The 14,410-nt window shown below is 45.6% G+C and overlaps 1 protein-coding gene and 1 pseudogene across 1 annotated transcript in view; one reads left to right on the forward strand and one right to left on the reverse strand.

Moving 5' to 3' along the window:
• LOC118985604 (signal-regulatory protein beta-1-like) overlaps nt 1-14,410 on the reverse strand; it is a 29,453-nt gene that overhangs the window by 9,863 nt on the left and 5,180 nt on the right. Inside the window, exon 2 of the mRNA XM_037044291.1 lies at nt 7,056-7,406. Coding sequence (XP_036900186.1) covers nt 7,056-7,406 — 351 coding nt within the window. The remainder of the gene's footprint in view (nt 1-7,055; nt 7,407-14,410) is intronic.
• On the forward strand, nt 8,033-8,915 carry LOC118985605 (L-aminoadipate-semialdehyde dehydrogenase-phosphopantetheinyl transferase-like; annotated as a pseudogene).

The following is a 14,410-nucleotide window of genomic DNA, read 5'->3' on the forward strand; positions in this document are numbered from 1 at the left end:
CAGTCTGATGGGTACTCCTTTGTAGGTGACTGTCCCCTTATCTCTTGCTGCTTCTAGGATTCTCTCCTTCATTTTGGTCTTGGCTAATGTAATTATGATGTGCCTTGGTGTGTTCCTCCTTGGGTCCAACTTCTTTGGGACTCTCTGAGCTTCCTGGATTTCCTGGAAGTCTATTTCCTTTGCCAGACTGGGGAAGTTCTCCTTTATTATTTGTTCAAATAAGTTTTCCACTCGTGGCTGTTTCTTTCCCCCTTCTGGTACCCCTATAATCTGGATGTTGGAACGTTTAAAGATGTCCTGGAGGTTCCTAAGCATCTTTTCATTTTTTTGAATTCTCATTTCTTCATTCCTTTCTGGTTGGATGTTTCATTCTTCTTTCTGGTCCATTCCATTGATTTGAGCCCCAGTTTCCTTTCCATCACTATTGGTTTCCTTGCATCTCCCTTCATTTCAATTAGTTTAGCCTTCATATGATACTCTAATCTGTGACTAAAATCAACCAGTTCTGTGAGCATCCTGATGACCAGTATTTTGAACTGTGCATCTGAGAGGCTGGCAATCTCTTGGTCGCTTAGAGTTATTGGCTCTGGGACTTCTTGCGCCATCTTTAGGGCTGTTTGTGCATGTTACGTAGCAGGATCGGAGCCCTAGGTACTCACCAGAGCAGGGCAACTAAATCGCTGGGTTGTGATGCTGTATGTGGGGGCGGGGTCAAAGAGGAGCAATGGCCTTCCGGCTGCTGCCTCCCGCTGTGGCCCCCACAGGTGTGGCAGCTGCTACCATCACCAGGGCCGGCGTGTTTCAGCCCAATGCACACTAGTGTGCCACCGCCGCCAGCCCTCCACCACTGGGTTTGCCCCCTGGGGCCTGAGTGGTCCGTATCACTGTGCGTGAATGTGCGACCAGGATCAGTCTGCCCCACACCCTGATTGGGTCTGGGCTACTTGCGCGCCTAGGTCTGGGGATCTTTCCTGCCTGACCCTGCTCCACTGCTGGCTCCACTTCTCTTACCGTCCCAGTTGAACGGTTCGTTGTTGTCGGACTTCCATATAATTCAATTTTCTGTTCTTTGGCTGTGTCTTTATTCTCTAAACCTTTGTTGTATTCAAACTTGGTTGTGGGAGAAGGCACAGTGTTTCCACCTATGCCTCCATCTTGGTGGAAGTCACTCTAAGCAAAGATCTTAAAGCTCTAAGAGGTTAAGGTCAGGTGGCTACATGTGGCAAAGCTGGAATCAGAATTCAGGCCTCCATCTTTATAATATCATCCTTAGGTGCCTCTGTTGTAAAAGGCAGATGGAATCTCTGCAACCCAAATTCTATTCTGCATGTACGTAGGAGGCTTGCTGTTAGCACTCTAACTCCTGACATAGCTGCTGTGACCGTTGTGGTGAAATGCAGAGAGGACTCCTCATTCGATGCTCTGCCGTGTTCCATGGAAGGCGTAAATCAGGAAAAGAGCACACATCCGTTTTTCAGGTCGCTGGCACTGTGGGCTGTGTCGCCTGTCTAGGCAGGATCTCCAACTAATCCAAAGTCAAGCGGCACCTTCCACTGGCAAGAGTTCTTTGTACCAAGTTCCAGTCAAAGTCTCTCCTGCTTTCCAGGCCACTCAGCCAAAAGCTGAAAAGTTTCTTTTGTGAAATCAGCTGACAATCTTATGGGAACTCCCCTGTAGATAACTAACTGCTTTTTTCTCACTGCTTTTAAGGGTCTCTCTCTTTAAAAAAGATTTTATTTATTTATTTATTTTTAGAGAGAGAGGAAGGGAGGGAGGGAGAGAGGGAGAGAAATATCAATGTGTGGTTGCCTCTTTCATGGCCCCCCACTGGGGGCCTGGCCCAAAACCCAGCCATGTGCCCTGGCTGGGAATTGAACTGGCAATCCCTTTGGTCCATAGCCCATGCTCAATCCACTGAGCTACACCAGCCAGGGCTAAGAGTCTCTCTTTACCTTTAAACTTTAGCATTTTCATTATGCTGTCTCTTGGAGAGGGCCTTTTGCATGCCTCTTTTTGAGAATCGCTGTGCTTCCTGGATTTGCCTATCTATTTTCTTCACCAAATTGGAGAAGTTTTCTTTCATTATTTTTTTCAAATAGATTTCCAATTTCTTGCTGTTTTTTTCTTCTCCTTCTGGCACCTCTATGATGTGAATGTTGGAACACTTGCAATTGTTCCAGAGGCTGCTTACACTAATCTCATTTTTTGGATTCTTTTTCTTCTTGTTGTTCTGGCTGGTTGTTTTTTTGCTTCTTTATATTCCAAATCATTGATGTGATTCTGAGCTTCATTCATTCTATTGTCATTTCCCTGTAAGTCATTCTTTATTGAATTAGCATATCTTTCATTTCCGACTGGATTCTTTTTATGCTGTTGAGGTCTTCTCTAAGTTCCTTGAGCATCCTTATAACCAGTGTTTTGAACTTTGTACACTATAGACTGTTTATCTTCATTTGCTTAGCTCTTTTTCTGGAGTTTTGATATGTTCTTTTATTTGGGCCATGTTTCTTTGCCTCCTCGTTTTGGCAGCCTCCCTGTGTTTGTTTCTATGTATTAGACAGAGCTGCTATGACTCCCTGTCTTAGCAGTGTGACCTAATATAGTAGGTGTCCTGTAGGGTCTGGTGGCACAGCCTCCCTATCATCCAAGCTGGGTACTTGAGGTGCGACCTTCCTGTGGGCTGAGTACTCCCTCCTCTTTTAGTTAAGCCTTGAATGCTGGTGGCAAGTCAGTGGGAGTGATTTATCCAGGCCAGTCTGCTGCAAGGACTGGCTGTTACCACTGACCATCAACCTCCCCACTCCATGGAGGATCAGCTGTACAGGGGTAGGGTGGTGGTGCCCCAACATGGTCTGTAGCTGTCTAGTGGGTACACTGGCGCTGGCTGTGGGGTTTCCCAGGTGGTACAGGACAAGGTCTGCCCCAACCTCTGTTTTGTCCTGGGCCACCCTGCCTGAGCTATAAAGCTATAAATCTGAGATGGCTGCTACTTGTGCTGGGCTTGGAGGTTCACAAGTGAAACCAACCTGTGAATCTAGGCTGGTTACTGCTAGTGCCAGGCCCAGGGCTACTTTGTAAGAGTTACAGGGGCTGAGGGATCACTGAGGCCAGCTGTTGCTTGTTTGAGAGGATTTAGGAAGTTGTGAAGCATGAGCCAAGACTAACCATTCATATGGAAAAGCAGCTTGGGTGGGCCCTTCTGTTGGGTGGAATGGTCTCTGGGGATCTCCAGAGTGTGGCAAACAGTGTTAGTTAGCCAGGTTGATGGAGTCCCAGATATGGCACCCACCTGCTGGCTCTATGGCTTTGTGGGGGAGGGTTCAGAAGAGGGTAATGGCTTCTGCCTACCTTTCTGTCTGGGAGAAAGCTTCCCCCCAGCTCTTGCCTTGATCCTAGACACTTAAGTTTCACTCTGTATGCCACTGGTGCCTTCCGAGCAACTACCCCAGTGTTGGAGCTCAGAGGGAGGGAGTCTGAGTAAGCCCATGTGTGGGTTCTTCTAAGAGTAACTGCTTGGGGCTCCAGAATTTTCTTCTACTGACTTAATCCCTGCTGGCTTTTGCAGACAAAAGCTATTGGCACTTACCTTCCTGGCACCTGAACCCTCAGCTGGGGACCTGTTGCTGGTTTTGGACTCCTTGCTCCTGAGATATCCCTGCTGAATTTTTATCCCCCACATGTGGGTGTGGGACTAGCCCATTCTGCTTCTCTGCTCCTCCTACCACTCTGGATGGATGTGGTTTCTTTAAGTCCATAGTCATCAGACTTCCATTTAACCTGATTTCTGGTGGTTCTGGGCGATGGGTGATCCAGATTTTAGTTGTAATTTTGATGGGTTATGCGAGGAGGCGAGGTATTTATCTATGAGGCCATCTTGACTGGAAGTTGTACTAACTTTTTATAGTTGACCTGCAATCCTTACAGAACTGTGAACAGGAGCCATGATTATCCTATTTTATCAAATGGGGAAACTGAGGACTGAGCACAACTGAGACTTCCCAAGAGCACCCGGCGGTGGGAGGACAGGACCATGGCTCAGTGAGGGTCTGCTCTCTCACCAGGCTCATCTCGTAACATCCTGTAAAGGTTGGTATGATCATATTATAAATATTTTATGAATCAGTTATTTGATTAACATTACATTAAAATACTATAGAAACTTTTTCGCAAATGAGGACCTGAGGCTCAGCAAAATTAAGTGGGTCACAACACTGACATAACACCTGATTTGGGGGGACTATTCAGTGCTGGGCGACTCAGAAAGAATACCTCACATCCTTTCCAGTCTTCTAAAAAGCATCCATGATTGACACCATTTTACAGATGAGAAAACTGAGGCTGAGAAATGATAGCCTGTTGTTTCCCCCATTAGTCTGCTCAGGAGCTGTTTCCTGTGGCCCCCAAGTATTCATGACCACCAGCAGAGCAAGTGCCCACCTTTAGGAGCCTGTCACTTACTGCCACATACTCCAGGGATGGGTGGCCTCCAAGTGCCCAGGCCTGGGGACCTCGTAGCAATAAATGGAAGAATGGGCTCCTGACACCTGGGTCTAGAAAATGAACTCTTGCTCAGCTGGGCTCAGGTGAGCCTCCTCCTCCTCATCCTCAGTCTGTGGAGACAGGACAGGTGGTGTCCAGCGTTGTTGGGGGTGCAGTGGCCCATCTCTGCTCTACCCCAGCCACTGTCCCCAGGCTGCTCCTGCAGGCTGCTCAGTGAAGGAATAACGCAGCATTTGGGGATAATACACATGAATGTTTTTAAATGCTGAGTCATGTCACTGAGGAGTAGTTTCTGGACATGACGGGACATTTGAGTATCTGTCCCATTTAGGTTGTAAAGCTAGAGATGCCTTCCTCACAGGACCTTCTTAAATTTTTATTTTTTGCTGAAGAACATAACAATATATGATTTGAGCCCTGGCTGGTGTAGCTCAGTGGATTGAGCGCGGGCCTGCGAACCACACGATCGTGGTTCGATTCCCAGTCAGGGCACATGCCTGGGTTGCAGGCCAGTTCCCAGCAGGGGACTCACGAGAGGCAACCATACATTGATATTTCTCTCCTTCCCTTCCCCTCTAAAGATAAATAAATAAAATATTAAAAAAACAAAACAAAACAAAACAATATATGATTTGAAAGAAGAGGGTTAGAGATTTCTTTCACGTTGACAAGAACAGGGACAGTGCCGAGTGCGGGGCTGCGACTTCTGCTGCTTGGGGTTCAAATCTTAGCTCCCCTTCCTGCTCAGTTCAGGTCCCTCTCTGAGCATCAGTGTCCTCATCTAGCAAAAGGGCAAGAGAGGCCCCTCCCTCACCGCACTGTTTCTAAGGTAAATGCCATGATCAAAACATGGCCCCTGTGCCCCTCCCACCTACCTGCTTTCTCATCCCGGGTGTCATCTGGGCAGGCGGTTTAGGGAAGAGGAAGGAGCATCTACCAGGAGACAGATGGAGTCACTCACTACCTGTGGTTGCCTAGGGAATGGACACCCCATTGGGAACTTTTGTAATATCTGGAAATTCAGGATAAAGCCACCTTCTTTGTCTACGTCCAGGGGTTGTGGGGAGACTGTTGCCACCGTGTCTAGGAGGAAAATTGGCAATATCCACACAAAGTAAAATGCATGTGCTCTCTGACACAGGAATGCCACTTCCAGAGGACATCTCCCTCTTGGGCAAGTGACACGTGGATAAGGTTATCCCCTGTACCACTGTTGTAATAGCCAGAGGTTGGAATCAACTTATATCCATCAGTAGATGGTCAGTGAACGATGCTGTGTCCATACGCTGGAGGGTGAGGTAGCAGTTGAAGAAGGGGCAGCTGTAGGTGCTGCTGTGGATGCTTGATTGGGGGGGATGGGGCTGAGGGTTGTGAGAGGATTTCAATGATCTTGGGCTTCAGCATCTGAATGTGAGGGGCATGTGAAAACAAAGCAAGGAATATTCTGGCTGCTTATTCAATGGTTTGTTGTAATTAGCTTTTATTTGCATCTACCATATGCCAAGACTTCCATGGAAAGAGGGTCCTATGACAGGGTAGGAAGGAACCCTTTTGGAATCAGATTGGGCTCTAGAATGATCTCATTACTCACTGGCCATGTGACCACGAGCAAGGCTATTGTCACCTCTTGACCTCAGGCTCCATACTATAAATGGGGTGGGGTCAGGCTGCGTGGTCTAGAGGTCCTTTGTGGGGACATTACAGGATACAGTACCCTGGGTCTCTGAGGAAAAACCCCTAAATAAGCATTTTTGCTGTCTCAAAAGGAGGACACCTATGTCACCCACAAAGGACACCTCCTCTTAAAGTGAGGGACAGTGTGAGAAAACTCTGCTCACAGCCTAAGTGACAGTGTGACTGGGACGCTGAAATAAAGGGGGTTTATCAGACAGACCCACAGTGAGTGCCCAACCTCTGGCACCTCCTCCCAGCAGGGCTGGCAGAGTAGACAGGAGTCTGTGCCCCTTAGGAACATCTTCTCCTGTGATGCTTCTGAGGAGGAAATAAAGGAACACGCCCCCTCCCTGCCCTGCATGGATCTCTCCCAACTGCAGGGAGGAGAACGGAGCTCCGTGGGGACGAGCTCTGCCTGCTCAGGCCCCTGCAGCTCCCACAGCACCCAGAGCGGAGCCCGGCTCCCAGGGGGTGTCAGTGAGTGTCAGTGAGGGGGGCTCGGCCACACTGAGGGGAGGGCTCTCTGGAGGCAGGGGTGAGGGCTGACCTCGTGATGAGCAAGTCCCTCAGACCTTCAGTGTGGTATTGAAGTTCCCTCATCCCTGGACGAGGGGGCTGGATGGGATTGAAGAAGGCTAAGGCTAGAGAATCAGGAAAATGAGGGTTCCAGAGTCTCCCACCATTTACCAGCTGTCGGGCCTGGAGACCTCTGAAGGCCTCAAGTTCCCTGACCTGCACGAGGGAAAAAGTCAAACCATGAATCAGATCCTGGCTATAAGCACCCACTGCCACACCTGATTCCTAGTTGCTGCTGTATAAACAAAGATCTTTTTTACAGACTTGTCACACAGCAAGGACGAAGTATCTCATACTGTACTCACCACTCACAGTGAGCCGAGTGCCTGCTCCAGACCTGAGCTCTGTGTCAGGCCTTCCTCTGCGGAACTTCACACAGTAGTAGGTACCGGAGTCTGCTGGGGTGATGTTACTGATGCGGATGGAAAAGTCCGTGTTGTTTTTCTTTGTGGTGTCTGTAACATTTGTTACTCGGGGAGAGTGGCCTCCTTTGGAACTATAGATTAACTCCCGGCCTGGCCCTGTCCCCCTGAACCACATGACGGGCCCCACGGGGAGAATGGAGGTCATGGTGCAGCTCAGAGTGGCCGTCTCTCCTGCTGCCACCGCCACTGACTTCTCAGGCTGAATCACCTGCAGCTCCTCACCTGCGCCTCCTGGGGGGAAACACAAAGCAGTTATTTATCCATCCCTGTGTGATCCTGTGGGTTTTGTCAAATCTTTATCAGCAACAGCTTTCTTTTTAAATTTACTTTTATTATTTTTATTTTATTTAAATTGTTGTTCAAGTGCAGTTTTCTGCCTTTTATACTCCCAGCCCAGCCCAGCCCCCCAGCCCTCCCCACCGGCCCGCCCTCCTCACCTCCCTCCCGTTTCCACCCCCTCCCCCACTTGTTTTTGTCCTTCAGTCCTTTATACTTGTTCCTGCAAACCCTTCCCCTTTTCCCCTGAAATTCCCTCGCCTCTCCCCTCTGGTGACTGTCAGCCTGTTCTCTATTTCAGTGTCTCTGGTTATATTTTGCTTGTTTGTTAGTTTTGCTGATTAGGCTCCTGTTAAAGGTGAGATCATTTGTCTTTCACTGCCTGGCTTATTTCTCAGCAACAGCTTTCACTGACTGAGTGCACACCCTGAGCAGGCCTGGAGCTCAGCACATGGCATGTGCCATACATGTAACCCTCACAACAAGCCTGTAATGTGAGACCTTTTTAGGAATGAGGCATCTGAGGCACAGAGAGGTAAAGGGATGTGGCAAAGAGTGGGTTTAAGTCTTTCCCTGCCAAGCAGTTCTCCTTGGTGCCAGCGATGGAGGGCACGCACGGGGCCTTTTCCTGTGATGCTTGGCTGCCCAGCTCTGCTTCGTGGCTGCTGGTGTGACTGACCCAGCCTGAGGAGCAGGAGCTCCTTGGTCAGTCTGTCTGTGCCTGGGACGCTAAGGCCGCCATGGCTGGTCTTCTGATGATGAGGAAATGAGTTTCAGAGAAATTCAGTATCTCATGGAATAATGTTTGTTTGCAGAGAACTGCCAAAGGAAAACCAGTTCTTGCAAAAGACTCACTGAATCCTTACCCCATTTCAGCTTTCGAATCTCTCATCAAACGGACAGTGCTGTGACTGCTGCTGAACTTGAGCTACACTTGGGATTGACACAATGAACACTAGTGTTCCAGGACATGGTTCAATTTGAGAATCTTTTCATATTATGAAAAAAAAACTTTACCAATAAGTAATTAGAAGCAATCAGAAGATTTAAAGATTAATGGACTCAGCTGGGTATGATTCACTGGGTTTGGGCACTGAAAGAAAGCGTCATAAAGGCCATAGGTGGTGGACTAGGATTTGAATTGCGTGACCCGAATTTGCTACGTCCCCAGTAAACTTGGATACAGGTCAGGCTTATAAAAAAACACATTAGGTTCTGGATGCAGCAGAAGAAAAGGAATGGGCGTTTGAGGAACACAGAATGATCTCACCATGTTTTCTCAGCAGCTCTTAGGAAACCTGGGGGATCTGGACACAAGGATGTTTCGTCTCCAGGTGAGTCTGAACCCTCCCGGGGGCGGTTTACTGTTCTCCCCACAAGGACTCACATCACCTGCTGTTCCTACGGCCCCTGATGGGCCTTTATTTTGGGACCCTTTGCTTCACAGAAAAAAATCTGGTATAAATCGGTACAAAGTCATGATAGGACTAACATTAAATGCTTGATGCATTCAGATATTATTTCACCAAACATTTGGAAATAGAAAAACACATCATTTCCTATTTAAAAAGCCCCCTCCCAGTTCAACGTAGCTTAGCAGAGTACACGTTCACCTTTTCTTTCTCCTCAGACTCAGGTTCAGTAGACAGAAGAAATGGAAAAGGGTGACAGAATTCTAAGTGACACAGGCATGCTTCATTTAATTGCACTTTGTTTTTTTGCATTTCACAGGTGTCGAGTTCACAGGTGTTGAGTTCTTTGTAATTGAAAGGCAAGGAGACCCTCCACCAGCAAAAAGATTATGACTCACTATATTACGGAGGTCTGGTGCTGAACTCTCTGTATCTCAGAGGCATGCCTGTACACACTTGTAGGAAACCAGAAAATACGAATATGCAAAGAAGAAACATTTAATTTCTGGCTTTCAGACAGAACTATATCAGAGATAACTCTAAAATCTTTTCTTGGCAAGTAAATACACATTAACATACTTGTTTTTAAATAAAAAATGGAAGCATACTATTTTGTAATTTTCCCCCCCTTAACTGTGCATTTACTGCTCAGAAATACTTCTGTGGCATAACTTTCACTGGACCTAAAGCACAGGGGGCAAACACGAGGCCCACACACGGGCTGAATCTGGGCGTGCACCTTGTTTTATCTGGCCCAGCACCTTGTTTCTACCCGGTGGCAGTGTCGAGCTCTCGCTTAACTGTTAAGGAGTAGTTACATTTATACAGTCCTAAAATTACATTCGGCCCTTTGAAGGCAACCACGAGGCTGATGTGGCCCCCAGTGGAAATGAGTTTGACACCCCTGCTCTAAAGCATTCTATTGTATGGTTGATATCAGTTAGGTCGCTTTCGACCAGAGGTAAGTATCCAAACATAATGGACTTAAGTGACCAAGCACATTCATTATCTCACACACATGCCGCTCAGACATGTCATTAAGGACTCTGTTTGGCCTCAGCCTCAGTGTGTTTGGCCTCAGGCTCATCTCCTGGTTTCGAGAGCTGCTGCTGCAACTACAGAATTGCATCTAAAGCTCAGGAAAGGCTCCTCCTCCTCTCACATCTCCGTTTGTCAGTGAGCGGTGCATTTTCCTGGGTCCTCAGAAGATCCCTCCTCAGTTCCCTGGACTCGGGTCAGCTCCCTGAGGAAGTGATCCTTAGACCCTGTGAGAAGTGGATTGTGGGTGGCGGAGGGAGGAGCTGAGGGAGGCTAGGAGGGTGGCATCGAGGGGATGCTCACGGCCTGCTGAAAGGGAGGGGCCACCGCTTACTCAGTGTTCCTCTGGGTCAGACATTTGATCATCTGCAGATGTCACAGTGAGCAGTGGTGCAGGGAGCACCCTGTGACCGCGTTCTGAGGTGTGTGCTTAGTCATGTCCTTGAGAAGGGTTCTGGAAGTGGAACGATTGGTTCAAAGGGATTAGACTTTTTTAGAGCTTTGATAAGTATTGCCTAATAGTTTTCCAAAAAAGCTGCACAACTTACATTTCCAGTTACTCTTATATGTGTGACTACATTTTCACCTCCCACCTGCATACTCCCTGGTAAACTGTAGATACTATCTCTTTAAAATAATACAACTTTGCCAATATATGTGAAAAATAATAACTTAATTTTTAATTTCTATTTCTTTCATGACAAACAAGATCGAATTATCAGTGTTGTTATTGGCTGTTTGTAATCCTTTTTTTAATGAACTGCCTGTTTATTGTCTTTGCCTGCTTTTGTATCAGTAAATAGGACTTACTTCAAGGTGGGAACATAATATCTAAGATACCAAGAACACCACATTGATGACAGAGTCTGATATATGGTTGCAGTGCGTGTCTTGGGGAGCTAGTGTTGTTATTGTTTAATAACAAGAAGTAAAATTTCATTGTTTCCACTACTAAAGTTTAAAGTTGTATGTAAATTGTATAAAACTAGAAACTTTCCTTAGTAATGCAACTGGAATGTTTCATATATATTTATTTTATTAAAGATGTCAAAATATTCCAAACATAGGAAATAACATGTTTTGAAAGGAACAAGTAACATTCATATAGAGAAAGCATTGTTATCCCTAGCATAAATGTAAAGGGGATCTGAAAAAATATCATTTGTGTTGTCATTACAATAATAAAATGACTGACATTGAAATAAGCAGAAAGAGTGGGTTTAAGTACTGAGTCACCTCTGGAAGTGCCACGCTTCCCCAGACATTTCTGGCTGTGCACTCTCTGCCTCACGGAGTGTCCCACTTATGGAGCATTGCAGGGTGGGGCCCTGAGACTTCTCTAGACCACTGAGCTGTGAGCAGGTGAGAATGTGTGTTGTGGGACATGCATGTAACTGCAAGACCCTCTATGGAGCAACTTCCCTCTGCCACGGAGATGCCCATGTCATGCTGGGCTCTGCTCCCTCAGCCTGGGCACCCAAGTGACAGTGACGTGCAGAGCTCCCAACACACAGTGATCATGTCATTCAAATAAGAGGAAAAACAAGGTTTCAAGTTCCTGAGATTTTTTTTCCCATTGTATAATCATTTTATATTGTTTTCCTGGCTGGTTTAAGAAAATACCAAAATCTCAGTGGCTTAAACCAACAGCAATTAATTGTTTCATAGTCCTGGCGGTCAGAATCCAAAGTTGGATTTCATCGGGAGGCTCTGTGCCCTGCCTTTCCAAATTCTGCAGGCTGCCCACGTGCCTGTTCTCATGATTTCCAGCTTCCTGTAACTCCAATCTCTTTCCTTTTTTGGTCACTTGCTCTTTTCTATAATTCTTTAAAAATATTTTTATTGATTATACTATTACAGTTTTCCCAATTTCCCTCCTCTATCCCCCTCTGCTCTGCCCCCCAACCCTCCAGTATTCCCCCCTTAGTTCATATCCATGGGTTGTACATAAAAGTTCTTTGAGTTGTCTGTTTTCTATACCATTTTTTATCTCTCCCTGTCTACCTTATGCCTACTAACCATGCTTCTTCTTCCCTGTACCTTCCCCCCTATTCCTCCCTTCCCCCTCCCCACTGAAATCACACAGTGTGATGTCCATTTCTCTGATTCTGTTCCTGTTCTGGTTGTTTGCTTAGTTTTTGTTTTCATTGTTTTTCTTCTCTGTTGGTTTTTTTTGTAGATAGCTGTGAGTTTGTTGTCATTTTACTGTTCATATTTTTGATCTTCTTTTTCTTAGATAAGTCCCTTTAACATTTCATATAATAATGGCTTGGTGATGATGAACTATTTTCACTTGACATTATCTGGGAAGCACTTTGACTGCCCTTCCATTCTAAATAATAGCTTTGCTGGATAGAATAATCTTGGATGTAGGTCCTTGCCTTTCATGACTTTGAACACTTCTTTCCAGCCCCTGTTGCCTGCAAGGTTTTATTTGAGAAATCACTGATAGTCTTATAGGAACTCTTTTGTAGGTAACTCTCTGCTTTTCTCTTGCTGCTTTTAAGATTCTCTCCTTCCTTATCTTTAATCTTGGGTAAGGTAACTTAATGATGGTGTGCCTTGGTGTGTTCCTTCTCGGGTCTAACTTCCTTGGGACTTTCTGAGCTTCCTGGATTTCCTGGAAGTCTATTTCCTTTGCCAGATTAGGGATGTTCTCCTTCATTATTGTTCAAATAAGTTTCAATTTCTTGCTGTTGTTCTTTCCCTTCTGGCACCCCTTTAATTTGGATGTTGGAAAGTTTCAGGTTTCCCCAGATGTTTGTGAGGGTCTCTTTGGTTTTTCAAAATCTTGTTTCTTCATTTTGATCTGGATGGATGTTTATTTTTTCCTTTGGTTCCAAATCGTTGCTTTGAATCCTAGTTTCCTTCCTGTCACTGTTAGTTCCCTGAACATTCTGCTTTATTTCACTTTGGGTATCCTTTATTTGTGTTTTTCATTTTTTGAGCAAGCTCAATCAGTCCTGTGAGAATTTTGATTACCAGGGCTTTAAATTCTCCAACAGATCAGTTGGAGATCTCCTCCTTGCTTAGCTCTCTTTCTGAGGCTCTACTCTGTTCTTTCATTTGAGCCATATTTTGTTGTCTCAGTGCAGCTAATCTGTTGTAAAGGGGTGGGGCCTTAGGTATTCACCTGGGTAGGGCAACCCTCTTTGCTGCACAGGGGGCTGCCTGTGGGGGAGGGGCCAGAGAGGGAACAGTGTGGCTGGCCTGTCTCTAGTGCACTTTTCAATGGACTCTCAGACTCTCCTATGAGACTGGGAGCTTCTCCTACTGCAGCAACCCCAGCAGTAGCCCACAGCCGCCTCTGAGTCTCCTTAAGTTAGTCCCTCCCTCACAGCCAGCCTGCCCCCAATGTCTGTGTGTTGCTGCGGGTGGTTTTTCTGAGTCGGGCTGCGAGGTCCACTGCTTTACCAGTCTGGTTGTTCTGGTTGATTTTTTCTTTAATTCCTTGGTTGTTGGAGTTTTGTGCAGTTTGATTTTATAGCGCTTTGAGTTGTTTATTGGTTTCAGATTGGTCGTTGTCTTCCTTTTTGTTGTGCAAGGAAGTGAAGGGTCTCTACCTATGCCTCCATCTTGGCCAGAACTCCCTCTATGATTTTTTTAACCACCTTTTTGTAAGAACGCTTTTGATTATATTGTGCCCACCTGATAATCTAGGATAACATTTTCATATCAAGAGTCTTAACGACATCTCCAAAGTCTCTTTTGCCATATAAAGTAAACTATTCACAAGTTCTGAGTACTAATACATAGACTTCTTTTGTGGGGCCATTGCCCTGTTTAATACACACATCTCTTCTGACTCTTCCAGAAACCAGTTGCTATAAGTAAAAACACATATGTACATCGCCTTGTCATACTGTATGAATGACAAGACCATGCCTGGAATCTACAAGAAGAACTATTGAAGCAATGGACTAGTGAAACAGTTTGCAAAATCAAACTAGAAAGCAATCACAGAAGGAAAATGGAGTATTCACAAATAAAAAGAAATCAAGCAATACACACCAAAAATCCATTGGTCAAAGCAGAAATCACAGGACAAATTAGTTAATGCCTTTTGGTGAATGAGAATAAAAACACATGATGCAGACAAAGCAGTGACAGAGGCAAATTTATAGCTATAAATGAATACATTTAAAGAGAGGAAATATCATAATTCAGTAATTTACTACACACATTAAGAAATTAGAAAAACAGGGCAAAATAAACCCTTAATGTAATGAAACAAAGAGAAGTATAATATAAAGATTAGTGTAGAGATCATTATAATGTGAATAAATGAAACAACACAGAAAAATCAATAATTTCACATTGAAAGCATGGGCTTCAAAGAAATAAACAATGTGCTAGAGGGTGCATCTTGCTCAGAATCACCACACCACTGCCTTCCTCCTCAGAACTATAGGACTCCAAGGCAGAGCATTCAGCAGTGAAGGACGAGAGCGCCCACCCCTCTCCCAGATCCAGCACAGAACTAGCTGTCACCATTAAATTACCCTCCCT

Source organism: Sturnira hondurensis, unplaced genomic scaffold (assembly GCF_014824575.4).
Source record: "Sturnira hondurensis isolate 20B ecotype Veracruz unplaced genomic scaffold, ASM1482457v3 Scaffold0004136, whole genome shotgun sequence".
Taxonomy (NCBI): domain Eukaryota; kingdom Metazoa; phylum Chordata; class Mammalia; order Chiroptera; family Phyllostomidae; genus Sturnira; species Sturnira hondurensis.